Consider the following 27,631-nt stretch of genomic DNA (forward strand, 5'->3'; position numbering starts at 1 on the left):
TTGCAACATAAAAACACTTTCATCTCCTGATAAAACTCTGAGTCAATTGATAACATTGTCTACAGCTCAGCGAGTTTTGTTTTTTACATTTATTGTAGTATTTCTTGAGTTTGTGGAAGTGGCAAACAAAATATAGTTCCTTTATGGATCTTGATGTGCATCCAGTTGTTTGTCATTGTGGTTTTGTATCCTGTTTGAGTGACAGTAATACTCAGTATTGATGGTACCGGTTGAGAGGAGCCCCGTTCTGCAAAGAGTACTGACCGGGCTGCTGATAGTGTGGGTGAGAGTTTTGACTGGCTGGTACCAGCACATCAAACACGCTCTTATTTGGAGGTACAGATTGCAACATGTTGTCCAGGTCCATGAGTAAAGGAGGGGCTCTCACTGAAACTTGTCTAGTGGGGAGGATGGGCCAGTATGTATGGCCCAAGAAGTGACTTTGTGTCATGGGAGAGCTACCATAGCCGTAGATGGGTAGCCCGCTGTGCAGGGGCATGAGAGGACCCCCGTTGAAACGCATGCTAGGTGGGGCAACGACATTAGGGGGTGCATATTTAGCGTAGGAGGTGGGGAGCTCCCATGGAGGTGGTACAGTTTCCCGTCTGGCTGATTTTTGCAGTGGTGGCCTACAAATATCTCCCCCTGCTTCCACATCAGGAGGAACACGCTTCCCAGTTACTCCTTTCCACTCTTCATCAGATGAAGACGAGGAAGAGGAGGATGTGGAGGCTGGGCTTGCAGAGCTGGCAGAGGCACTCCGAGCAGAGGAGGTGTAACGATGTTGCGGAGCCGGTGAAGGCCGAGCCCGAGTCACCTCACCCCAGCAGTCCCCTGAAGCCATATCTAAATCCCCAGAGGCACTGATTGGCCTCAGGCTGTGTAGCAGGGAGTCGATCGCGAAGGACGAATCCAGCTTAGGTCTGTACAAGTCATCCTGCGGTGGGAAAGAGTTTCCAGAAGATGTGGGAGGGAGCGAGGTCACAGGTTCAGGGGGCGCCTCAGACTCAGGCTTGTGTCCCTGCATGATGTAAGGAGCCAGATCCTGAGCAAAGATGGTTTCATCCTGGCGGGACACGGCCGTGTTCTGCCTCTTGAGAAGCTCCAGAGGAATGCGGCTCAGCTCCACTGCCCAGAAATTGCCTTTGCCCTGTGGCTTACCTGGGTCTTTCAATACCTACAAGGTGGAGGAAGGATGGACAGAAATATTAGTGCTTGCCTGGACAACCTAGTCTGACAGGACTGGCAACCTAATAATTATCACAACACAAGTGATTTAAAGTGGGTTCTAGGTTTTAATAGAAAGACTCCAGTGGTGTATTTCTACAGGAGTAGGTTGTTTTTTAGTTTTTTTTCTCTGTTTAATGATCATTACATAACATTTTACCATACAAACCTTAACAAAGCAGTCATATGAGGAAAGGTTGTGTCGCACAGAATCTCGCCAGCCTTTGTAGTTTCCTTTGAAAAATGGAAAGAGGGTACTGATCTCCTTGAGGATCTAAAATTTAAACAAATATCAGCATTAAAGTCTGAACCAACACACACACACCAGCATCACAGATTTTCGTTATATGGTCACTATATTAACTGCAATCCATGCTTGCGTAAAAACAGCTCGGTGAAACTACAAATTTCAACGAAGGATTTGGATTTTTATACTCATTGAACTTAAAATTGAAACAAATTGAAAATACGTTTTCCATCTGGTACAAAAAGTGAATGGAGCCCCCATTTGAAGCCTAATATTGGAATGTACTGTATATCTTATCACTGTTTCTGATACAGATCTGCGTCTGGTTCCACTGCAGTCCAGCCTTATCTCAGCAAACCAAGAAGGGAACGGGTAGAAGTCACTCAAGTGTCACGACGATGTGGCTGTTTAGTGTCACTTTAGGAACTGTAAACGATCTTCTCAGACAGATTGTAGAAATTTCGCATAAAACTCTAATGGAGTCTACTCTAAATACACGACGCAGTGATGGATTTGCTTCTGCTGATGAAATAAGTGACGATCATAAGCGGCACCGTGCGTAAAACACCGCGCGCGTCGTCTACTCACAAATGCCAAACTCCGGCAGCATTTACACAGTTAACACATAAAAGCATTAGTTTTATCATTACCTCCGCTAACGTCAGCTTCTTCTCTGGAGACCTCTGGATGACCATAGCGATCATTGCAAGATAGGAATACGGAGGTTTTGGATACCTCTGGTAGTTCTTTTTCTTCCCATTGCCGGCATTTCTTTTCTCCCGTTCACTTTTCCACATGTCCTGCGTTTCATCCTGCTTAAACTGTCCATCTTGATCATTCGGGTTTAAAGATCCAGGCGCTTCCTCTTTATCCATGAATCCCGTGGCGCCGGTGAGGTGTCCGGGGCGCTCCGTTGGTTCCTCCGAGCGCGGCAGCTGCTGGGGAGGCATCGGATCCGTGAGGTAAGGCCAGTATTGGGCCGGTGAGCTCCACGGCGCTACGCCGCTGGGAGAAAAACTCTGCTGCTCATTTCTGTGGAAGTCAAGTTGATGGTCGAGAAGTTCTCCTAGGTGGGATGAAGCGATCGGTGCCAAGAGACTCTGCCCCGGCCAATGCTTTGTCATGCTGATCAGTCAGGGGAGGAATATCGCTCTGCACGTAGAGGGGGAGGAGGTCAAAGAGTCGGTCCTTAACTTCTGGCAGACTGCTGGCTCCAGGCTGACTATTTGAAGAGCAAACAATTAACAGTTTCATGTAAATCCCGCTGCGTAATCGGGGGGATGCGTTATCTGAAAGCAGAATGACTGATCGGCCCTGGGGGCTGGGCTGGGTCTGTGTGCGAAGAGGGGAGAGAAAGACAGGGCAAAACTGTAAACCACCCATACGATACCTTATCAACACGCCGACATGCAACATAGTGATTCCACAACTACTTTAAAATCTCTGTTTACAAGATTCGTGGATGGAGACTTTAAATGTTTGGGGAACACATCTACATTAATACAAGTCTGGCTTTACACAATTACACATTTTAGTCTTATCGTACACTTTTTTAATTATTTGTCTATTTAATTTTAATATCACTAAAGCTTTTACTTGGGCTTAGATGTAAAAGGTGAAACTTGTGGGGGTAGGGTGGGTACAAATATTTTCGATTTAACCTCGGATGCAATCAACAATTATAGATGAGCAATATACACAATAGAGGGCTAATATACAAACACTGACGATGCCCCTTTCAGTACTTCATTTCTTTATTAATTATTAAATAAGCAATTCAGCCTTCACTGCCTACTGAATTCTTTTAGAATGGTTTTTAATTGTGAGAAACTAAAATCAAATTAGCCAAATTGTGTATTTGATTTGGCTTTTAATTCCAGAGGAGAAACTATTCCCATGAAAGCTATTCCTAAAAAGAAAAAGAAAAAAATGAAGAAAAAAGCATAAACTATGCTGATTAGCTGATTAGTAGGTGCAGAATATTTGAAGTCATCATTGTTTTGGGTTGTTTGATAACGCGCTGCAGTCGACGGGGGTGTTTTTCCACAGTGGGGTCTCCCTCTGGAGTGTTGAGCATGCCATTCAGCGCTGAAAAGACTATTTTCGGGTATGCGCCTCTTTTGTTCAACTTAACGTAGTGCTAATGTTGAAACTCTTGCTTCCCAGCAAGACAGTGAAAACAAGTTGGATTAGAAGAACCCCCATCGGGAAGCTGGAGACTTTTCCATCCCAAGAAAAAGAGAAGCTGCTTAGCATGTGAGGAAATACGGGGGGGTGCGGGGGTTTCAACACCATTTGTGGGGTTTCTGGCGCTTACAAGCTGCTAAGTGTTGTAGTTGGGTCGAACATTCACACCTTAAACAGGGGCAATCACGTACACCCCCAGCTGCTGGAAAATGCCTCAATATCTCCCTCAAGCAGAAGAAAAATATCAACAAGTCAACCAAAGAATCAACTTTAGGATCCATCATGTGACAAAGCGTGAACTTTGACACGGGGTTGTAAGGAGTTTCGCACTAATGCGCAGATTAAAGATGATTTGATCCAACAGTTGTGTCACCTGAAAGTTACAGAAGCAGCAGAGCTGGAAACAACTCAGTTTTCCTGCAATTAAAATCCATTCACTTTTAATGGGCGCTACTGGGCGTTTTCACATTGACCCCCACTCACATCACACCACTCCACAAGTTAACCTTAAATGTCCAGGCAACAAAGCTGATGACGCTCTTTTAATCAGGTTGCTGTAAAAATTCGAATAAAAAAGGACGCTCTGCTCGTTTTTGCTTTGTTTCAAATAAATAATTCGCCCGTGTGACAAACTTACCGCACAAATGTGTAATTTCTGCAGTCAAAAATATTTGAATGAGTTTCTTTGTTTGTTTTTCTAGGTCAGATGGCACTCCTAAACACGGTGAACATCAAATCTTCGTCGCACACCTGCTTCAATTTGGGTCAGTATTTTTCTTACACTGTCGGTGACCTTCCCTGGAGGTTTATCCCCACCTAGCGGTTTCACTCAAAAACCACAGAAGTATTAGAAGAATTAAAATTAAGCATAATTACATAAGATTCATAAATATGTAGAATTTAACGGGGTTAAATTCCTCATATCTCTTTCTATTTGAGACATTCGGAGGCAATTAAACAGGTATAAGAATGATTCACAGCCTAAGAGTCTGAAACAAAAAATCAGATTAAAAATGGAAAACCTCTGTAGGTTATACATAAAGAAAATGAATACATGGTATATGTCTGAAAGTTAAGAAACAGCTGAAAGTAATGGATACATTTTCAATCAGGGAATGGCAGATTAATTGTAATGCTACAAAGTAACAGATAATAATAATAACAAAAGTAAAAGAGTTAACTAAATACAGTATTACTTTTAAGAGGTACTGGAAAAACAGTACCAAACACATGCTGAAACCTGACACAAAAAAGGGTGGGAATCACTGGTGTATATGGGGAATTTCCACCTGCATTTGCATAGCATTCTCCAGTGAAGGGCCCAGTGCCAGACGCACTGATTTGAATACAAACTGTCAATTCATCCCTTCCTGTTTGCTGGAATGCCAGTTAATAGGTTTGGTCTGGATTAGAAAGCCACACATAAAGAGAATGGGGTCCTACGTGAATAGGTCAGCATCGGGGACAGGGCTCTTTACATGGGCTGATTGAGTCCAGACAAATCCTTCCTAAGCTGTCACCCATCCCGATACCGGGATAGAGGAGGAAGAAAGGCATGCTCTTTGTCACAGAGAAAGTAAGGAAAAGTTTGATTTGAGATGTGTCAGTTAAGACAAGAGTGACTTTTGTATAACTTAAGCAATAAAAAAGCATACCATTGGTTAGTACTAGCATTTAGAAAAACCTTCATCAGGTGTTTCTGACCTTTTGTCTGTAGGCTGGTATCAGGCAGTTTATCTGTCATGCCACATGAAATCTGACTTTTCCGAAGCATTCAAAACCAGAATAATGAAAAACTAAAAGGCCTGAAAATAATATTTTCATTTACGGCGAAGATTTCTTTTCTTTCCTGACACAAAAATGGATAATAAATATTTGTGTAAGCCAAATCTAATTGATTTTAAACATGGGCATCACTGGTTTCACAAGGCTCTTCACATGGGCTGATTGAGTCCAATCCAATTACTGAGTCACTCTTCTCTTTGTTTGCCATCATTTTTATGAAACTCATTCTATGCATATTCAAAACACTTGAAGAAGCACTGCACTGAATCTTCTCCCGAGGACCAGAGATGGTAACAAAAGCTCCAACGCAGGTTCCTTGTTGTGACTCTGCAGGGTATCACCGCTGTGATGCATAGCTGGGTCACTGCGGGGGTCAGCAGGTCACAGCGTCTTCAGTGTCTATCTCTTTTTTAGGATTTAGTAACTGATTCGGGTGCTCACAGGGACACCTTGTGTATTTCATTGTCCAGCAGTGTTTTTGGTTGAGTGCCTCAAAGTTGATTTTTAATTATGGGAGTGTTAAAGACACACTTGTTTAGGCTTGTGTGTTGCAGCAATTATCATTTAGTTACCAAACACATCTTAACAGTTTACTGTGAAAAGACTGCAGTGAATTCACATTTCTAAGAACGCAGGTGCATAGGCAAACACATCCTTATACATGCAAACACACCCTCAATATTTGACTTAAAAATGAAGGATGGGTTGTTGTTTTTACACTAAGGCAAGTTCAACCTGTTTATTTTTTAATGTTTTTTTAAATTGCTTTTTAGTAGTTTTTTGGCAATACTGTGTATTTACAAGTATCTATTAGTGTTTGTTAGTATTTATTGAATGTCTATCATCAAGGCTGGACTGGTAATTAGTGATGTGCGGATCGATCCTGAAATATCGATTCCTCCGATACCAATCATTTATGTTCTAGAATCGATTCTCACATTAAAATATCGATATTTTAGTAATTTAGAGTAAATTTGTAGTTTATCATTAACAGGAACACAGTGGAAAGAAACTATAACATTCGGATTGCCTACATTCAAAGGAACTACTTCCTCTTCCGCCTTTCATAGTCATGTGCGAAATACGGCTGTATAAATGTCTCGCAGCCCCTTGGCGTGCGCACTCACAACAATGGCTGAGCGTAATTGTGCGGATGTATTTTACCTCCACAAACAGCTGAGCCGTGGTTTGCAATAAATGTGGCAAAAAAAAGTGAGGTGTTGTGGCCATACTTGCCAACCTTGAGACCTCAGAATTAGGGAGACATTCAAAAGGGCTGTTTGGGCGGATAAATATATTTTACAGGGTTTATTTATCGGATAAAATACGTTAAATGTCACCGTTATTATTGGCCGGCCCGGAAACAGCGGGGGTGTCCAAATTCAGAGGCTGCTTCCACCTGAGGACCGGCCTTCGCGGTCTAAAGAAAGCTGGTATACGTCACGAGCTCCCTCGGTGGAGTGAAACTCTGCCGTCTGCTCCTTGCTGTCTAAAATATAACCGGACACTGACGTAAACTCTTCTGTTTAATCAGTTTTCTGTTTGACGTTTATTCAGCTGTGTGAAAACCCCGGAGGAACCCTCCCGAGGGAATAATAAAGTTTAATTTAATCTAATCTAATAACTTTAATCTCAGCCAAACCGATTTACTCCCGAACAAATAAAACACTGAAAAAGCCAAACAAGAACATTTTTAAGTTATCAAAGTGACTTGTACATCATGTTTAACCCGAGTGGTGAAAGACCGCGGGGGTTTGAAGACGATGTGTCGGTCGGCTCAGATATTTGAAGTTTACACAGCTACATTCTCACCTGAAAATATGTTAAAAGATTTTTTGCGACCCAGAAAGAGAAATAAGAGTGATATTAAAACTAAGTCGCTGCTGCCATTGTTGGAAACTGGAATTGGCTGGGCCGCGCTATGAATTCTGCGATATGGTTTTTCAACTTTGTTGTCCGGGTGGAAAATCTGGAGAAAGGTGGGATTCTCCCGGAAAAATCGGGAGGGTTGGCATGTATGGTTGTGGCAACATCACTAACCTTGTCAAACACCTCAGAGTAAATCATATCACAAAATATGACGAGCGTATGTTGAGGCGAACTGAAGAGGAGGAGAGGGACAGGTGCTGCTAGGGTGAGAGTCTCTCACGGAGTCCTTTAGTCCTCCAGGCAGGCAAGGTGTTCAAATAGCACACAACTTTAGTTTTTTTATTTCTATATGATGAACTCTGCATTATTAAGTGATAAGAAGAAGGTATTCTGATGTCCTGTAATCATTATGACGCTATAATTTGAGATACAATAAATAAAATCCGTTTTGTACAAAGTATCGGTATCGGATCAGTATCGTCGATACCACCCTGAATATTACTTGGTATCGGATCGGAAAGGAAATCAGTGGTATCGCACATCACTACTGGTAATTTGGCATACCGCGCATTTGCCTGGTGGGTCAATATAACTGTTCTTTGTTTGTTTGTCTTTGGTCGATATGTTTATACAGGCAACAGGTCGTAGGGCAGCTGTGCACCGGGCCTTCAAACACTTACAGCAGCCCATTGGTGCATTTTCATTATTGACACTGGATTGCCCAATCAAATATCTTAATTTCAAACTGTTCCCTCCCCTGCCAGCGTTCCCTGTGCGCCCGCGCACCTTGTATAAGAGATTTTATTGTGGAAGACGTGGTTGATAAAGACAGCGAAACGAAAGGTGGAGCTGAAAAGCTGAGAGGCAAAAAGAAAGACAAACAAAAATGCAACAAAATGAGTCAAATTAACCGGCATGTTAGCAGCTACACTGTCAACAGCAACAACTAGTAAAAAAAACAAAAAACAAACAAACCCTCGCGTCACAAACAACTGCTGTTCTTAGCACTAGTCTTGGAGAAGTGCAGGAGGAGGGACAGAAATCCCAAAAAGAGAGTGGTAAGAAAATAGATGGAGGGGAAAAGTTAGGAAGGGCAGAGATTCAAGTAAAATGAATGGCTACTTTGACCACAAGCCACCGCTAATAGCTAAAGTACAGCTTTTAAATATAACATGATGCACTACAGTATAACTCATTATTAGTCAGTACATAGTGTCGTGATTGCTTTTGTATCAGTCCTAGCCTGTCTAGCATGTATGTGGAATTCGTTAATGCCCCCCTGGGGATGAATAAAGTATCTATTAATCTATCCACTTAAAATATATTTATAGAGCCATTATGTTTGTTGCCATTTCTGCTGCCCTCTTGGCCAGATCTCATTTTAAAAAATACAATTTTTTATCTCACACCTTTTTTTGTACCTGGATAAATAAATGATGTATAAAATTCACTTTGTCAAAAACTTGATTGCTGCTTACACATTGGGATGTTTTTTTCTTTTTGGGGGGGGGGGGGGGGGGTTTGAGTCAGCAAGTCATTTGTAACAGTTTAAATACGGGCATGTTTTTTGGCAGATGATCACCTGTCTCCTGCCGCCCCCTGGTGGAGGCTGTCCGGCGGGAGGAGAGGGCGCAGGTTCGGTTGTTATGGTGAAGCATTTCCCCAGAGGGCTGGCTGAAGCTGGAGCTGCGGCGGACAGCAGCTGATTCAGTTTCACCGCTCGCCCAGGACCTACCGCTGACAGGCAGCGCAACAGGTAAGATGTCGCCACTTTGTTTTTCTATTGTTTTACAATGAATCTGAACGTCCTGCTCGGTTCAAACGATTGTGTATAAGCTGAACTTAGTTGTCGCCGAGACGTTAACGTTAATTATCTGAGGGCAGCGGCTCCGAGTTCAGCGTCGGTGAGCAGCGAGCTAATGCGAAGCTAAGGTAACGTTAGCATAATATGACTTCACCACAGGTAGCCGCACAACAGGTACGCTTGCCAATTTTTCAACTTATAAAGTCAAGCGTGTGGGATACAACTACGTTATGAGAGCTACGAATGAAGCAAGTGGGGAAAGAGCCGCTTGCATTACCTGTCAGCAGACAATACACCTGTTGGGCTTGTCTATGAACCGCTAGGTCGGTTAGCTAATCCCGTGACAGGAGCTAAAGCTTCCGCTGCTGTTGCTGTTAAAACTTTCCATTATTGTATTAATGTTGTTTAGCGCTATAGCGATCTCATCAAACTGTGATGAAAAAGTGAAGGTGATTTGGGACTAAGTTTAACTTATTTTTTTAAAAGCTAAATATATCACAGCAGCGTGAAAGGGCGACGTGCCAACTTATACAGTTAATTACCATGACGTAAAAAAATACAACTCATTTATCTTACATGCGGCAGCTCAGAGTTCAGGGTCAAGTAGATCCAATCATTTACTGAAATGGGTTTTGTTGGATTACTTTAACATTAGTTGAATTAATCAACTATTTTGTTAATAATAATAATAATAATATAATAATAAAAATAGCAAGCTCAGTCTGGCAAATGATATTACAGGTTGATGACTGAATGAATAATAATGAAAAATTCCGATATCTTATGATAACATCTCTTTTCTCAGCTAAAAGCGAATTGTAAAGAGAATTGATTTGCTTATTGTGAAAATAGGCACACTGCACAGGGGCAGACCCACAAGTCTGAAGGGATTAAGGAAGAAAAGGATTATTATTCACAATCAAGCACGGCCCTTCAGCTATTTGACTTTAACCCTCCATCAATAACTTATTAACCTAAATAAACTCAGGCATTTGTTCTTGTCAGGCCTATGTTTAAAGTGCCTCTTCAACAACATTGACTTGGTATGTAAAGTTAAATATTTGCAGGTTTCACAATATAGACTAAAATTAGTGTGAGGGCTCCTTGATACACGATGTGACAGCCCACACAGTGCTACGTGCTTTCAGAGACTTAGGAAGAATGGATAAAAAGGCCGGACTGTGATTTTACAGCAAGAGTAGCAATCGCCACTAAACTAATAGATTAATTCTGTAAAGTAATTCTGTCGGGTTTGGGGCTCTCTCTCGTCTTACTGAGGCATTTCATACATCTCAGATACATCTCATTCTGTCACCTGGCTCCGTTTAAAGATTCCTGTTTTCTTTTTTGTTTCTTCGCCTCTCCTCCTCCGCTCCAGCATGACATGACCCTACTTCCTACTTACAAGCAGTCGGAGGAGTTAAAGTCAAAGCTAGTCTGGCTGTCTCCTCCCCCTCCTGTCTCCTCCTCATATTCTTCTCTATCTCCTTCACATTCTTTCCTCCACATCCTTTAACCCTCTCTTTCTCTCTCTGTCCACATCCTGTCTTCCAAAAAAAGCAGCGGCTCTTTTGTGTGACGTATCTTCGCCTTCATCATTGTGTTTTTTGTTTCTCATGGTCTCTCCTAACCCTTGGCTGCTTGATAGAATTACTGAGATTTCTGAGTGATTACATGGAGCAACTCAAACCTTAACACATGACAGGGCTTATTGTAGATCCTCCTCCCTCGCTCTCATTTGTAGTGATTATAATTTTGTCCGTCCTTCAAGGGCTGCAGCTACAAACATTTCCTGTATCAGTACCCAAAGTGGAAATTATTTCAAGGTATGTGACATCTTCGTTTGTCTTGCTTTGTCCAAGCATCAGCCCAAAAATACGTTAAATTTAAAACAAGTTTTTCTTTTTTCTTTTTCCTTTTTTTTTTTAAACGCAGAGAAGCAGTGTAGATGCTACACTTGGGTAACGCTTGGCTTTTTGATTAGAAATAATGATTCATGATTTGACAAGCCATTCCCAGCTCTATCCCTTCTAACAGTGAGTATTTGTGAGTATGTGGCACACATTTTAGGCTACTTTGGCATTGTTTCAGACTGCAGGCGGGATCATTCCCGAATCATCAAGCTACACTGACTCAGCAATGTTTGTTTCAATGAATGGGTCGGTAAGGTCCTCTGTTTCAAATCAAATAGCTCACCAGGCTGGAGGCTGTACACAGGAGCCGTCCGGTGCTGTTTTATGATGACAAACCCATGATTGAAGCACAGAGGACCAAGTGTGGCCAGATTTAAGGTTGGGTGTTTAGGCTGTATTTTCTGTTTTGATCAGTCCCACCCACCTGGTGAAGTTTGAGCCCCAGTATATGTATTCATAGTACTCTATTCATTCTAGCTGTTGAGTGAAAGGTTGTATTTGTCAGCAGCTGTAGACAGACCTTCCTGTTAGGTCACTAGGTGGAAAATTAGTCAGAAGACTACAAATGTCACATTGACGAAGGGACGTTTTCCCAAACATAATAAATGTTAGTCATATTTTTCAGCGCGTGTGTGAGTGTGCGCTGTGGTGTCTGCCGTGCTAAAATTTGTCTTTTCCTGTGTAGTTTCCTGTCTCGTCTTTGCCCAACACTGGGAATCACAAGGTTCTTCCACAGTCTTCCCACTAACAAATTCCCCATTCTTTATATAGCAGAAGCAAAACTAACAGACTCATGAGGCTGAGGTCTGTTGTGCATCAAGTGTTTGTAGTGAGTACATCGGTAAGGTAAGATCACAGCATCGCAGAGAAATTGAAGCAAATTTTTAAAGATTATTATTGATTGTTCATTTAGTGTTCAGAGTTTCATTTATAGCTTTCTCCTTATTTCTTTTTGAATAGTTAGCAAAATCCTTCCTTAAGAAAACAAAAGGACGGGGGAGGGGTTGCTCTTTGTTGAACACTTGATCCTAGTGTATACTGTTGAAAATATACAGTGCTGTGCAAAAGCTTACATTTCTTTCCTTTTTTCCCTCTACGAAAATGGGAAGTCGTTGGAGCTCTTTATTGAAATGTGCAAAACTACAAGAGATACAGTATAAAAAAACAAACAAATTTTGTGCAATTCTAACACCTTTATTCTTCAGCACAGTCTGATCTCTCTTAGACAAACTGTCCTATAATTTGTTAAGTCCTCGGTGAACAGAAGATTGGTCAACTGAAGGATCAGATGCATCTTAAAGGCCCTGTGTCAGGTCTTTGATTGCCTTTTTTTTTCTTATTTCTTAAATATGTGACTTTCCAATAGTGTTCATGTGTTGTAGAGAGTCTTTAAGCCTGCCATTTCTTCTTTTATCCTCTACAAAAAAAGAGCACACATTGCTGAGATATGCACCGTTTTCAGCTAATATCTCTTTGGGAATTGCCTGTTTGGTCCAAACTACTTTTCCTGGATTCAGCTTAAAAAATTGGAACAATTTATTTGCCTTTGTAAAAGACTGCTAGTAACAATGTGCCTTAAGATACAGTTTAAAATTAAAATGTCTGTTATGTGTAGACACAACACTGGTTCCTTGAGTTAGGGTCCTTTTTCAGGCTTGAATGATTCATAGGCCAGTGTTAAGTGGCTTAACAAACAAAACATTCCTGTGAAATGAAATGTGAAAGAAAAACTTTGAAATACCTCCAGAAAGCTTGGAGAACTGCTGACCACGCCCACTTGCAAGAAATTGTAAAGAAAAGAAAAATTACAAGAAAGTCTGACTCCTTGGAAGCAAAATCTAAAGAAATCAGACATGGCTCAAGACTTTTGCACAATACTGTAGCTTCAATATTTATCTTAGAAATATCCTCACATGGTGATGCCTTGTCTACAATTGACTACAACCAAACTATTAATATGTCCAGAGAGGCAACACAGTATTGGGCCACTGACTGTTTATCTTGTAGTTTTTTTTTCTCTAGTTCACTTCTGAGCTGCTGGTCTGTCTGAGTAAGATAGCATTTTCATGTTGTGAGGATACTGAAGACGTGTTTTCTCTTTTTCACAGCAACATGACTTGTAGTTTGTTTGGCTAAAACTGAACTATCGGAGTAATACTCTAAAGGGATAAACTTCCCTACTTTTAGGGACTGGGACTTTTAAAGCAAAGACTGGACTGAAAGGTCATGGTTAAAGTGGAGTCAAAACAAAACTGGACAGTATATGATTTAAAGAGACAAGATCCAGAGTGGAAGTGGCTGATTTTGACACATACTGTTTTTTGCGTCAGTGTGTAGCCACAAGTTAGCGGTGTTCACACTCACAGCAAATACTTTTGTGTACATTGTGATTGAATCAGGTGCTCGCATTGTTTCGTTGATGATGGGCTAACACAGAATTACTTGCGACGTTGAACTTAATTTCTCCTTCAGCCCAATTTTTACCCCTTAACTGTAAAAGACTAATGGGGTATTGTAGTCACCTTGGCAGGCAGTGTGGCTGCCCGTGTTTTTGCATGTGCTAACTCGAGAAGAAGGCAATGTGGGATTTTTTTTTTTTTTTTTTTTTTAAATATACCAAAAGTGCATTTATAAAAAATCTTGATCAGTTCAAATCTCATTGACCTCAATGTCAAGGCCCCAGAGTTCAGGTTTTCTGAAAATCTGGTGAATGAGGGGTAGCACTGGTAGCTGTGAGAATCCACAGTGTCCTGAGCAGAGTGCAGTTGTCACATAACATTATTTACACTCTCCAAGATCAGCTTGCGTAGTGAAAAACATTTACAAGGATGTTGTGTCTTCCAGAATTGGTCCTTGGCAAGAGAAATTGTCACTGTGTTTCCTGCTGAAAGGATTTAGGAAGTGTTATCATTGCTACACTACTTGGTTTTGAAATGGATACATTTATTATTAATGGTTTCAGGATTAGTTTCTTAGGGAAAAAGATGTGATGGAGGTCAAAAAACCCATTAGGCTTGGGACATTAATGTAAACCTGGAACTCTGGCGCTGTTGGTTAAACAAACAAATAAATGCGCTTCATTAGACCTTAGTATGAGAGGATGTCTTACATGTTTGCTAAACTTAACACTCCACGGCATAACATCAGAATATATTGCTCTGATGCCAGAGTTTGTGTTTATGTGTGTGATCGTACATTTTAATTAGAAATAAATTTCTGACATTATCTATGTTAAGTTTCACAGGCGAGAAAGTTAGCCTGTGTGCAATGTATCATGCCTCCCATCGCTACTCGTGTGTAATTTTGCTGTGTGTTCAAGTCCCATAGTGTACAAAAGATGCATGCACGAGCGTTCACATGGACACAGTTTGTTACTTCTTCCCAAGGTAGTCTAATCACTTTACCTATGTTCTACCTACCTCTCCAAGTCTGTCTGTCTGACTTGCCAACATGGATATCTCTTCTTTCTCTCTTTGACTCCTTTTGTCTCTCTGTTATTTTCAGTTCCGGTTAATAGCATGAGTTACTAAACTGTGGCTCCATATTGGCATGGTTTACTGATTTTCCTAACAGGTGAAAGATCCCTAGTTTGATCCTGGGAGGAGAAATAAATGCCTTCAGTGTTACATCAGAGAGGAAATCTGAAGAAAAACAACAATCTGCCAAGTCAAACATGTGGAGCTATCTGCTGTAATGAAAAAAGAGGGAAGCTAAAAGTAGCTTTTAGTGACCTATTGCTAATCTCCAACATTTTCTTTAGACTGTAATTTGAAAAGGATTCAGGAAGTATTAAGTTTGGTATTAATAGTATAGTTGGGTAACTTTAACAGTGTTCTTGCATTTTCCTCAGTGCATTATCTGCCATTGTGAATCAGTCAACACACCACATATATGACAGTTTTTGGAGGGATGGGTTGTTTTAAGTGACATGTGTTTTTGATGACTGGATTTTATGCGTAAGATATATATGGATTAACCACGCTATGGCTGCATCCATAGGTTCATGGATATTTCTTAAAATTGATTTTTCTGAGTTTGTTTTGAAATTGCATAAAGCATTCTCAGGTGTTGTCAAGAGCACGCTAAGGCAAGAGGTGGTGATATCATCCTGAGAACTATTCAATGCCCACTACAGAGGACATATTGAATAGACTATTGTTCTAATGACCCATTGAGGTTTTGCCGACATGTGACCACTATTAGCATGATGTCAATTTGTCTGCCATTCTGGATGTTTGACATTCATGGTGACCATGTAGGTTTAAGTGAATAAGTACGTAAATTACACACAGACATGGAGACCTGTCTGCAGCAATCTGGCAACCTCCTGTTGCGAGGGAAAAGTATGTATTCCTCAACCAGTTGGCAAAAACCTGTTTGTGATTTGGCTGTTATTATATTGCTGTGGTCGTAGAATAAATCTAAGTGATGCACTTGTCTAGAAACATTTTTCAGATATTCTCCGAGCTCTAGAACAAACAGAGAAAAGTCTGATTCAAACTGTAAATGGACACAGTTGGCTCAACCTTTACTTTGAAGATGAAGCATCTGCATTTTCTTTTCTTTCTTTTTTTTTTTTTTTTCATTTTTCAAGTTTTGCTTCCACTGGGTTGCCAAGTATTTGCACACAAAACATGAAACATTGCAGGCAACTGTAACCAAATCAAACACTAGGAGGTTTTTGATGCAGCACCTTCTTTGCAGCGATAACTATATGGTGGAAAACTTGTTAGCAATGTGGTCATGAGTATAAGAAACCACAATAATATAAGAAACCGCAATAATGCTGTCATCCCAGAGTGATACACCATGTAAGATACACACCACAACAGTGGCAGGCCAGCAGTTCCAGCAGGTCAGGTGAGCCCATATTTTCATGGTGAGGGTTGAAACACAGTAAACCGGTTTTATAGTCACAGGGACAAATGGGGCACACTTTTATTGTCTGTTTAGTCAGTAGGATAACGTTATTCAGAAAGAGCGGTGAGGGCAGCCTTGATTCTCACATTGATCACTTTAGAAATGCAAATCATCAAATTCCATCTCTTTAATGTGCGCTGTTGTGAATCGCATATAAAAAAGAAAAAAAAAAGTTTATCACTCTTTGTTTGTGTAAACTCAGCAAACATGAAATGTTAGTGAAGTAAGAATCAAAGCATCTTTTTTCAGAAGAAATGAACTTCTGATGTGCACAAATCAAGTAGTGGCTGATTTTTGTGAAAGATGTGGACTAAAGGATGTATTTTAATATACAGGTGATATATTATGGCTTTGTTGTTTATGTCTGAGTGTCAACTTTTAACATAGGCTTTGAGTATGAAAAGATATCTTTAAAATTCACAGCACAGGATAAAATGTCAAAAACACTAGGTTTGGGAGTCTGACAAAAAAAAACAAACAACATATTTAAGATTTTTTTCCCACTGATCTCTCCGATTGTGTCTGGAATTATCCCACTAATACATCAGTAAAGTTCTTGAAGGGATTTTTCCAGATTTCTCTAATCCTTTTCCCCTTTAAAGCCCCTTAAAATGCCACAAAACTTATTCCCCTTTTCATTAGTTAAGTGCAGTATAACCAAGGCCACTAACTCTAATTGGACTATTCTTTAATAGTCCGTATACTTACTGTTTACTCTTGACTTTTACAGTGCTGATTTTTGGATACTGTGGCTTTCTTCTCTGAGGGAGAAAGTTTAAAAAGCTATATTGTACAATTGTCGGTACATTCTAATTGAAACTAACCTTCATTACACATATCTCTGTCCTGTGCATTCCAAGTCCTTATTAATCTGTGTATTTAAAAGACAGATCTGCGTAGTAGCCTTCAATCCATGGAGAGAGTCAGAGTGTGACCTTCAACTAAGGAAATCCTTACATTGTAGCTTGTGACAAAGGGTGAAGGGTTAGGTATCCTGAAAATAGTAGGTATACACAGAATATTAATAGTTCTTGCCTGTCCCCAAGGCAAGAACTATTAGTCTTTCAAATGGCAGGGCAAAACCCTATTTAAAAAGCACAATTATAGTTCTTTGTATGTTATATCATATTGCACACAAGGCTTTAAGATATAGGCATCTGCACTTAGTTTGTAACAAAGGACTATTTGTGTTTAATACAACTAAGAATCCAACAGTGTTTTTAATAATGAGGTGAAAGTCCAAGAGGACCACTGTAATTGTTATGTCTAATGATTCTACACTTGATTGCCCTCTAATCTTGCTGATTTATGGACCGGTGTGTTCTCCCAGCTTTTTTTTTTTTTTTTTTTTTTTTTTTTGTCATGTCATTGGTACAATGTTGCAGTAGCTGTGTCCTGGGACTACAGTCTTATCAGTCACTCTCTCTATCTCACTGAGTGCCTCTAGTTGACCTTCCTCTCAGCGCTCACTGGCCCAGGCCTAAATAATAAATGAACAGCCTGGAAAGAGCCGAGTGTGTGAGCCGCGTATCTCTACTTGGAAGTGAACGAAAGCCAATGAGAGGGATCTCACTGACCAGGGTTGTCAGGGGTGGGAACTTGCACCATAACAGGTCACATACTTGTTACTTAACTGCATTGCCACAACATCCATCACTCACTCTCACCGTGTGAATACCCTGTAACACATGTAATGTGTGTGCTGGGCTGCAGGGTGTGTCAGTCATTAATGAAAAGCATCCCACCCTCTCAAGTTTCCTTCAGGAGAGGAGTGGGAGAGGAGGGAGTAGGGGAGAGGAGCTCAGGGGTTAAAGATAACAGGATTAAGAGAGCAGTATGTTGTCATTATACTGTAACATAGCCCTGACATTTTGTCTCACTGCAGTTTTTCCTTCTCTCTCCCTGACCCACAGGCTGAAGACAATGTCATTCAAGTTGGTGAACACGTTATACCTAGATCACATCTTTTGAAGATTTACCAAAAAGTGCACCAACACTATCAACAGGAAGTTGTGAAATGTTGTTATTTGACCACCCAGAAATATTTTAATTCTGTCAAATATTGTTTATTGTCAGTAACTGAAGTAGGACTCCTTTTTTTTTATTCTCATTGGATGTTTGGTTCTTTCCACCTTGTGGATTTGTTTTTCACTGCTGCCTATGGATTCTCACAAATCCACACCTCCTTTGGACCATATACTGAAGCATGATTGCTATCTGTTTGGATTAGAAGCTAAGATAGACTGACCTTTTATAGTTGTTTTGTTTTCTCTGTTTGCCAAGTGGATGATTCGCCAAGTTACCCAAAGTAGAAATGGATTGGAGGACTGACAGCTGGTTGAAACCTACCCTTTGGATTATTATGTTTTGGACACCTTCCTGCTGCTATTTTACTTTAGCACGATAAGAGTTTTTTAAAGATGGGAAAGAGACAGAAATATCTGTCACCTGATTGCACAACTTAGTTTCTTTCCCATCATATTTTTGAAATTTTTGCTGTTTTTTGTGGTTCAAGTTACTTTTAAAGATGAACTGCAGTATCTTTTTGTGTTCTCCCACCCTGATGTAGGCCTCTTTGGCTTCCCTATAAAAAGGACAGGAGGCATATGATAAATTAAGAAGGCTGAAACCCCCTAAAGGATATCCTCACATAAGTGAAAGAAACAGTACTATAGTAGCTGAGCCGCTGTGGCGGTGCGGTATCATGGCAGCAGATCACGGCGAGCTGCTTGCTGAAATGGCAACCATGGGGCGCCTGAGTGCCACAGAACGGCTCAAGCATGCCAAGAAGCGCCGCGCTCAGCAGCTGAAGGCTTGGGCACAGATGGAAAAGGATGCAGTACGAGGGTCGAGGGCCAAAGCAGATAAGAAGAAGCCACGCACCACCAAAGTGACATTCCCCAGTGCTGTCACCCTGCTTGATGCTGCTTCCCGCAACGACCTGGATGAAGGTGGGTATACACACTGCACAAAAAGTTCATAATCAGAAAACAACAATTTTTTTTCAAATGCTTCAGCTTAAACTCAGTGATTTTAGAGCATCAAAGTGCAAATATATACTAATCCAGGGTATTGACACCTGTAGAAGACTGATCCAGATCTCAGAAACGTGTGAAGGAAGACCCCAGAAGTATTGGTGTGCCATGAATTGACTGTAATGCCGAGGCTTCTTTGTCCTGTAGCTGTTGGCATTTGCTGAAAGAAGCTCTTGCACTGTAAAAACCAATGACTTACAGGAACTGAAAAAATTGTACTGAATATATTAGAGATTAAAAATAGTATTAAGAGCTTTATTATAAGTTGTTGGATCTGAGCTAGTTGGTAAGGTGGTAAGTCCTTTTACATTTTACATAGAACCATCTTTACAAAATGGTATATGTTCAGGGCAGGTAAATGGCAAGGTTGTTTTTGTTTGTTTGTATTTTTTATGGAAAAGACTCTGCCCTGATGGTCATGCATAATCTGTATATACATGATTGTAAATTTCTTTTTTTTTTTCTTTTGTGCTAGTGAGGGAGATGCTTAACAGCGGAATCAACCCCGATCTGGTCAATGAGGATGGACTGACTGCTCTGCATCAGGTACACATGCATTTAGCTCCAGGAGCCGCCACCAGTCAACCACTGTTCACTGTTAACACTGCCAGTTGTACAAACTCAGATGCCTCCTCTCACTTACCTAGTTCTGCCTTTGCACTAATCAAATGCTAAATTGTCATCAACATTACTGAGTTAAACACAAAGCAGTTCTGCTTACGCGGCATGATTTTGTTACGGCCGGTAAAACCACATGTTGCACATATACCACTGTCAACATTTAGGCCAGTTCTGTTCTGTGTCTGTGTTTATGTTTGTTTGTGTGTGGTCACAGTTTTGAGCTCACCAAGTGCTAGTTGTGTTTATTATGTCTTAACGTTTTCTTGGTTACTTTACATAAAGAAAGTAGTTATTACCCTGATTATAGATGGAAAAGGTGAAAAAGGGTTGTTGTTTTTGTTTTTTTTGTTTTTTTCTTGCATTCCTATTTCTGGGCAACCTCAGTCACACTTAACCACCACAATATTGCTGTGTTTTGTTAGTTGACACCTTAAGACACCTTAAATCCTTGCGATTTTCTCACCCCTTTTTAATTTCTCCTTATGTTTACACATACACGCACTACTACACACTCCTGAGAGGACTGTTTGTTAGCACAGAGAACTCTTTACAAGAGCGGTTTGCTTTGCCGTTTCCCTTGGAAAATGTAGTGTTTACACAGAGGGCTGAGTACATGTAAATTCTTTTCTTTATCCAGTGCTTTAGTTGACATTAATACTAATGTTTAGATTTTTCTATCTCTGTTTGTACTCGTTTTCTAACATCATATTTTTTCCCTCAAGTTTATTCCATCTGTTTTTAATAAACGGTCGACAATTTTCAGAGGCTTCAAGTTAATTAGAAAATTGACTGACAGGCAGTTTCCATGACATATTAAGCAGAAGAATAGTTCCATTTGGGATTTTCTCACTGGAACTCCTAAAATGATGTTCAAAGAGATGTTGTTGTAAGTGAGGGAGACCATCATTAGGCTGAAAATCCGCACAAACCATAAGTAGAGGAAAAACTTGAGGAGGGTCCAAATCAGGAATCTTGTTAATTCTTAAAAAGAAGGAATGCTCTGGTCATGTCAGCAAAATCAAGTCCTTAAAGACCCCAGAAAACAGCTAAGGTGCATTATGACATAATTATTTCTGTGATTGAGAAAAACAATTTCACAACATCTGACTAAGTCAAGAACACTCAATCGCTCTCAAGGTCTGCAAGTAAGAGACGCCTTTATAAATGTAAATACAGAGGCTTTACCAAAAGGAACAAACCACTGGTTACACTCAAGAACAAGATAATCAGATTAGACTTTGACAGAAAACCTCTAAAAGAGCCTGCACAGTTCTGGAAACAAAAGCTTTGTACAGATGAAACCATTATGAATTTATGCCAGAGTGATGGGAACAGAAAAGTGTGGTAAATGAGAGAAACAACAAGATGAACCAAAGCATACCACACTATCTATCAAACTTGGTAGGAGCAGTGTCATGGTATGGGCATGTATGGGTGCCACAGGCCACTAGTGTTTATTGATGATGCGATTGGTGATAGGATGGCAGGATGAACTGTGAAGTGTACAGGGCTATACTTTCTGCTCACATTCAGTGAAATGCTGCAAACTGATCAGAAACAGTGTTAATGGATAATGGGTCAAAGGAAACTGCAAAAGCATCCAAAGAGTTTCTCAAGGCAAAGACATGAGACATTCTTCAATCGCCATGTCAGTCAGCTAATCTCAAACCGAGCATGTTTTCAGTTATTAAATACTAAACTGAAGGCACAGAGTCTCACAAACAAGCAGCGACTGAAGCATCTCAGCGGAAGAACAGAATTTGGTGATGTCCTTGGGGTCTAGACTTTAGGGAGTCAGTGACTGCAAACGGTTTATACCAAAGTGTTGAAAACAATCCTTACATTTAAAACATTTACGTTGGTTTGTCCAATTACCTTTTGAGATTTACAAACATGGAATATATAAAAATAGCTGTATTTCCTAAATGGTTATTACAGTACTTTGATTACATCCAGTGGATTCAAATGGAAATTTTGCACTTCAATTACATCATGTTTAAAGTTGCACACTATGGGCTCAAAATGTGGTCATAAATATTTTGTACTTTGTAAATCGGTTTTGTACTTGTAAAAAAGATTTGTGCGTGCGTAAAAAAGATTTGTGCGTGCGTAAAAAAGATTTGTATGTGTAAAAAAAATTTGTGTGTGTGTGTGTGTGTGTGGTTTTTTTTTTTTTTTTAAAAAGATTTGTGTGTGGACTTAGCCCAAAGAAAACCCTGCAAGTTACAAATACGAATTTTGACCCTATTTTTCTTCCTTTAAGCTGATTGGTCAATGTCATGTCAATCACAAATTAAACAATCCAATCAGAGAACAGATGGGTTTGGCTGTTGGAGGGGCACTTTTTTGAACTGCAGGTCCTTGAAGGGTATTCTCTATATAAATATCCAATAGCAGTTAGGTCCCCTTACTTTCAGCAGCTGTTGAAAGGATAAAGTTGTGGTATATCAGTGGTTAGAAATACCATTATTACTTTAGGATTAGTTTAACACAACATCAGGGCTGACCCGGGACCATTGCTGTGAGTCACAGCGCGCAGCATAAAAGTCCCTTCACATCGGACGCAGGATGTGCTGCTAATGCTAATTGCTAACTAAAAGCAAAGGATCCAGAATTTGTTGCTGGCTGCTGGGCTCTGTGGGTTTTTGCAGCAGCTCTACCTGTACTAGATGCACCTGCTCCTTGTTGTTTTTATCGCTGACTTTATGTGAACTACAAGAGTTTCTGGTTTTTTTGCTAGTTCTTCAAATGTTCAATAAAAACATGTATGCTAATTCATAACGAAGAAAGCTTTGTGATGAAGACTGTCATTTCCAAAACACTGCCCCCCACGTCCGCAGTGCTGTTGAAAAGGCTGTGGAAGTCCCTGTATTAAACACGTAGTCCTGTGACACAAAAATCACCAAACTCTGACGACCACAGACTGTTTTCCTTCGTGGTGATGAAGGAAAACGCTGGGTTGGCACGTAAAAGGGCATTTATTCCCTTCAAAGACCTGCAGTTCAAAAAAAGCACCCCTCCGACATCCAAACCCATCTGTTCTCTGATTGGATTGTTACATTTGTGATTGACATGACATTCACCAATCAGATGAAAGGAAGAAAAATAGGGTCAAAATTCGTAGTTGTAACTTGCAGGGGTTTTTTGGCTAAGTCCACACACAAATCTTTTTTTACGCACACACAAATCTTTTTTTTTACGCACACACAAATCTTTTTTTTTACGCACACACAAATCTTTTTTTACGCACACACAAATCTTTTTTTTATGCACGCACAAATCTTTTTTTACAAGTACAAAATATTTATGACCACATTTTGAGCCCATAGCACACAGGCAAAAGCACAGTATTAAAAAAGAATCTGTCATTGTCCAAAAACTTATGGGCCCAATTGTATCTGTCTGTTCTCAGTGCTGCATTGATGATTTTGTGGAGATAGTGCAGTGTCTGCTAGACGCTGGTGCCAATGTGAATGCTTGTGACAGTGAGTTGTGGACCCCTCTGCACGCTGCTGCCACCTGTGGACACACTGGTCTGGTGCAGCTCCTGATTCAGGGGTGAGTGCTGCCTCACATCATAACTTTTCTGTTTCTCTCACAAAATGTTTAAATTTCGAAGCTAATATGTTTTGTTTATAATGTGCTTTTTTTCGTTTCAACCTCAGTGGATGTTATTTGCTAAGCCACAATTGAGACTTAGAGCCTTCTTGGGAAGAGAAAGCAATTTCTGAACCCAATGCAAATGAAAACACTTAGAGTGACACACCCTAATATGCAAAGCTGCTAACTCAGGTCTTTTTGAATATGGATATGTGTGCTTTCAGTGGGGCCGATCTGCTGGCTGTCAATGCGGATGGCAACATGCCTTATGACATCTGTGAGGACGAGGCTACCCTTGAGCTGCTGGAGATGGTTATGGCTGAACAGGGTCAGTGAGAAGTTTGTGCACAGATTCACCTTCCTGCCTTTGACAGGTTGGGGAAAAAGAGGCATGATCAAGCTTAACTTACCTGTCATGTATCACATTTGAAATCAGACGGCCAACATTTATGTGCAGTTCCAAAGTAGGAAGAAAATAAGTCCAAGTGATCTTTTCAATCCTGTCCCTGTGTGTGTTGTTTTGTGAAGGGATAACTCAGGACCGTATAGATGAATGCAGAGGGGCTAAAGAGGCGGCTATGCTGGCTGACATTCAGGCTCTGGCTCAGAGCGGAGCAGATTTAAACGCACAAGATGATAATGGAGCAACTCTGGTGAGACACAAGGACGCATGCACATGAACTGTGTTGTGCACTTAAGATTTGTCAGCTCAGAGTTCAAATCTATATCCAATGCTGTAAAGCTAGATTTTTTAAAAACATCTGAATATAAATGCAATAATTCCCTGACTGTTAACAGGTTGCACAGGTTTCCTGCATTCTTTGTAATGTTTTACCAACCATTTCTGTAACATTCAGCCAATGTAATAATAATATAAAGGTTCAGAGAATTGGGAAAATATTTTGTTAATTTTATTTTCTTGTGAAATATTGTTCTTTACTGACGTGCAGTTCATTTTCTTTATTCCTTTAGCTCCATATCGTATCTGCTAACGGCTATATGTCTGTGGCTGAGCTGTTACTAGAGAACAAGGCTCAGGTGGATGTGAAGGACTCTGATGGGTGGACTCCACTGCATGCTGCCTCCTGCTGGGGACAGGTTCATACTGCTGTCATGCCTAAAGCAACTAGTTTTCTGAAATGACTCATTCATAGTGTTTTGTTTTTTGTTGTTTTTTTTTTTGTTCCATAGATGCAGATGGTGGAACTGCTGGTGGCACACGGAGCCAATCTAAATGCAAAGTCCGTCTTAGAGGAGACACCACTAGGTGAAACTAGAGTATTGTTGTTGCTGCTGTTTCTGCCTTTTTTATCAAGCTTATTCATGAGAGACACTTTTGCCTTTCAGATTTATGTGTTGATGAGGAAGTCAGAGCCAAACTGATGGACTTGAAGCACAAACATGATGCCATCATGAAGAGCCAGGACAGGCAGAAAGGCACACTGCAAAGACGAGCATCTAGCACAGGAAGCAGAGGGTGAGCGTGGAGCTCAGTGGAACCAGAGGGGGAAAAGCATACACCGAAGTTGAAATGGATCATTGTTTTACTGCTTCCCCTCCTGTCTCTCATTTCTATGTGCAGTAAAGTGGTGCGTCGTGTCAGCGTGAACGAGCGCTCCAGTCTCTACCGCCGGGAGCACCACAAAGAGGCCATGGTGTGGCAGGAGCGCGGTCGACAGCCCGAGCCGCAGGACGACGATGAGGACAGACAGACCGACAATGAGTTGCACCAGCATGCCACCATGGTGATGGAGGTTTTGTTTGGAAAATGTTTCTCATTACTGTTTTTGTGACCATTACAAACAGTGTAAATGGTTTTTTTGTTTGTTTGTTTGTCTCCCCCCCCCCCCCCTCGTGTTTTAGGTTGCTACTCGAGGTGCAGCAACATCACATTTGGAAGAACTGGAGGCTGCAGACAGGAAAATTATGCCCAGCCTAGGGAATGGAGAGACCTCTGTTTCTCTGGCATCTTCTGTACCTGGAGAGCAGTGGAGTGGGGGAGGAATCATGGAGCGTAGCGCCTCCTACCAGCTCGGCTCTGCGTCTGGAGTGGGGTCTGCAGAGGGCGAGGGGGCAGACAATATGACTCGGGAGAAATCACACCACACCTTGGCTGACCTGAAACGCCAGCGGGCAGCTGCTAAGCTCAATAAATACCAAGCACCTGCACCACCGCTGCCCTCGCCCGTTGAGGAGGAGCCCTCCGTTGCAGCAGCTGAGGTGACAGCCATTCAGGCTCAGCCAGATCCTGAAATGACGCCTGCCGCCGAGGCAGTCTCCCCCAGTCAGGTGTACTTCACCCCAGCCAGTGGAGATCCTCCACTTCTGAAACTCCGAGCCCCTGAGGAAGAGCAGTCCGACAATAAGGAGCCTTGCTGTGGACTCATGTAGAAAGAATCATGCAATCAGACAAATATGCTGCCTATAAAGTTCAAAAGCTGGTGGCAAAAAGTGGCAAAAAACCCTGTTAAAACAGACATGCTTTAAGTGAATCACTGGAGACTCTTTAGGTTAAGGCTACATGCCAATGATGGATCAATCTGCTTTGCATTTCCAAGTGAACTAAAGTGCAATCTGTGATTATTCCTCCTTTGATTAGCTTTCTCATTTCTGTTGCACATTTCACACCTTTAGCAGGTCCTAGCTTTCCCTCCTGCTTCACCTACAGGAGAACTCCAGATTGTAGTCTTGCAGTTAGAAGCAGACAGCTCCCCCACTCCATTTCTTGGGGCATTACATTACTCATCTCTTAAATACACAATTAGACTGGCTGAAAGCCATAGAATCATGTGAAGTTTTCTAGATAAGGCAGAAGACTGAATTGCAGTTGATTTGTTTTAAATCAATGAGGTTCTTTTTTTTTCTTCTTTTCTTCTTAATGAGTGCTATGACAGGTACATGATCTACATTAGCGTACATTTATATTGTAAACGAGAATGAAAGAGGTTTGTTTCTTTATGGGGGATTGATCATGATTGGTTTAATCAATATTCTGAATTTATATTTAATGAAGATGGACCGTTTCCTTGCTTGATTTATTTTTTTCTCTACTTTGGACTGAAAATTTTTTCTCTTGTTGCTTTCAAGTGCACAAAATTTGAAATGGTGCAATTTGCTAATGAACCATTTGTCTCTACTGTGGGGAAATTTAGCTCAGCCTGTCATCATCATCATCATCATCATCTATCAGATTCCTATTTTTCTGTCAGTATTTCTATTTTTCTACCCTCAGAATGTAATCATATTATTTATTCTTCCTGATCCGGAGACAATTTATAAAAAGAAAATTATGATATGTTTGTGTTAACCGAACTGTCAAAGAGTCTGTTTAGTTTTCTTGTCAAACTGAGCAAACGTGTCACGATTGTTTAACAGAGGTTGGTGCCTTCATTAAATGTCTTATTTAAAAAAAGGTTGCAATGCTTGCACGAAGTCCCACGTTTAAATTTTGTGAGCAGTGGGATTATTACATAATCGGTCTGACATGGACTTGATGTACTCTCAATGCACTCTTTTTCTGTATTGCATTTCAGTTTTGTTAGTGATTTTTACTGATCCCTGTTTAGAAAAACAAAACATAAAAACATGTTTTCACAAATGATTTTTGTATATATTTTTTAATATGCAAGAACTCTTAATGAATGTATCTGGATGTTATGACTGGGATGCTTACAGGGAGGGGATCAGATCAGATAATGGGTTTAAAATATTTTATTTTATTCCAACTTACATTTTTAAGTGTGTGATTTGAGGCACAGATTTGATCAGGTTATTGCCTTATAGTTGGTTCAAAAAAAGCTGAACATATCCCCAGTCTGTCTTGTTTGTTTCATGTTGATGACAGCTCCCTCTTGTGGTAAAAATGATCAGCTGAATGTTTTTTACTTGCCCTCATTCCCCCTTTTGTCGTCCTCTTAGCTCAGATCAGTCACTCTGACTTTCCGCACATCTCGAATGACACAGTCTGTTCCGAGCCATCTTCCAGAGCAGCAGTTAATACACAATGACAGCTTATTTAGGTGGTTTAACATTGTGGTGCACCAGAATTACCTTCATCCACACACATAAACATATGCGCACAGATCTTTATGTTGTATAAGGCCTCAGTAACAGTTACCCTTATGGGGAGGGAGTGTGTTAAAATTGGAAGCTGCTTATGTTCAGACTTGTTTTGACTGTGAGCCAGCACCACTGAGTTACAAGGACCAAGCCTGTAAGTCTCTCTTATAGTAATTAAATAGCTGTTGCACAACATAAGGTATGTGATGTTGATCTGTCATTTAACGTTGAGGTAAAGTTGGAACAGATGATGCACTTACAGTCTGACAAAATGCACATGAAAGTCACCAGGGCATCACATGCTTGTGTGTGAACTGTTTTAGTTTGGGATATCAAATGTCTTTCCCAAACTCTTTCCAAGCCA

The 27,631-nt window shown here is 40.7% G+C and overlaps 2 protein-coding genes across 5 annotated transcripts; one reads left to right on the forward strand and one right to left on the reverse strand.

Annotated features, from left to right (window-relative positions):
* Positions 1-25: 25 nt before the first annotated feature.
* Positions 26-9,459, reverse strand: foxh1 (forkhead box H1). Its single transcript, XM_085468583.1, has 4 exons — positions 9,397-9,459; positions 2,125-2,806; positions 1,397-1,501; positions 26-1,177 (listed from the first exon to the last, which is right to left on the reverse strand). The coding sequence occupies exons 2-4, from the start codon at positions 2,596-2,598 to the stop codon at positions 212-214; spliced, it is 1,545 nt and encodes a 514-aa protein (XP_085324709.1). The 5' UTR covers positions 2,599-2,806; positions 9,397-9,459; the 3' UTR covers positions 26-211.
* Positions 8,917-27,545, forward strand: ppp1r16a (protein phosphatase 1, regulatory subunit 16A). Of its 4 annotated transcripts, XM_085468580.1 has the most exons (13): positions 8,917-9,071; positions 10,891-10,945; positions 11,055-11,155; positions 17,866-18,903; positions 19,463-19,533; positions 23,021-23,166; positions 23,433-23,536; positions 23,737-23,861; positions 24,181-24,306; positions 24,400-24,475; positions 24,556-24,685; positions 24,791-24,953; positions 25,072-27,545. In XM_085468580.1, the coding sequence occupies exons 4-13, from the start codon at positions 18,657-18,659 to the stop codon at positions 25,597-25,599; spliced, it is 1,716 nt and encodes a 571-aa protein (XP_085324706.1). In that variant the 5' UTR covers positions 8,917-9,071; positions 10,891-10,945; positions 11,055-11,155; positions 17,866-18,656; the 3' UTR covers positions 25,600-27,545. The 4 variants fall into 4 exon arrangements, with proteins under 4 accessions (XP_085324706.1, XP_085324707.1, XP_085324705.1 ...); XM_085468581.1 differs by lacking the exon at positions 11,055-11,155; XM_085468579.1 differs by lacking the exons at positions 10,891-10,945; positions 11,055-11,155.
* Positions 27,546-27,631: the final 86 nt, after the last annotated feature.

The sequence above is a fragment of the Copadichromis virginalis genome, linkage group LG9 (genome assembly GCF_057382275.1).
Source record: "Copadichromis virginalis isolate Kocher_CV1m ecotype Utaka linkage group LG9, C_Virginalis_male_GT1.1, whole genome shotgun sequence".
Lineage (NCBI taxonomy): Eukaryota > Metazoa > Chordata > Actinopteri > Cichliformes > Cichlidae > Copadichromis > Copadichromis virginalis.

Coding starts and splice junctions, on each gene's coding strand:
- foxh1 (XM_085468583.1), bottom strand. CDS start 2,598: ATGACAAAGCATTGGCCGGGGCAGAGTCTCTTGGCACCGATCGCTTCA. Junction 1,502..2,124: donor AGAAGCTGACGTTAGCGGAG/GTAATGATAAAA, acceptor TTTAAATTTTAG/ATCCTCAAGGAGATCAGTAC. Junction 1,178..1,396: donor CATATGACTGCTTTGTTAAG/GTTTGTATGGTA, acceptor TCCACCTTGTAG/GTATTGAAAGACCCAGGTAA.
- ppp1r16a (XM_085468580.1), top strand. CDS start 18,657: ATGGCAGCAGATCACGGCGAGCTGCTTGCTGAAATGGCAACCATGGGG. Junction 24,476..24,555: donor CTTAGAGGAGACACCACTAG/GTGAAACTAGAG, acceptor TTTGCCTTTCAG/ATTTATGTGTTGATGAGGAA. Junction 24,686..24,790: donor TCTAGCACAGGAAGCAGAGG/GTGAGCGTGGAG, acceptor TTCTATGTGCAG/TAAAGTGGTGCGTCGTGTCA.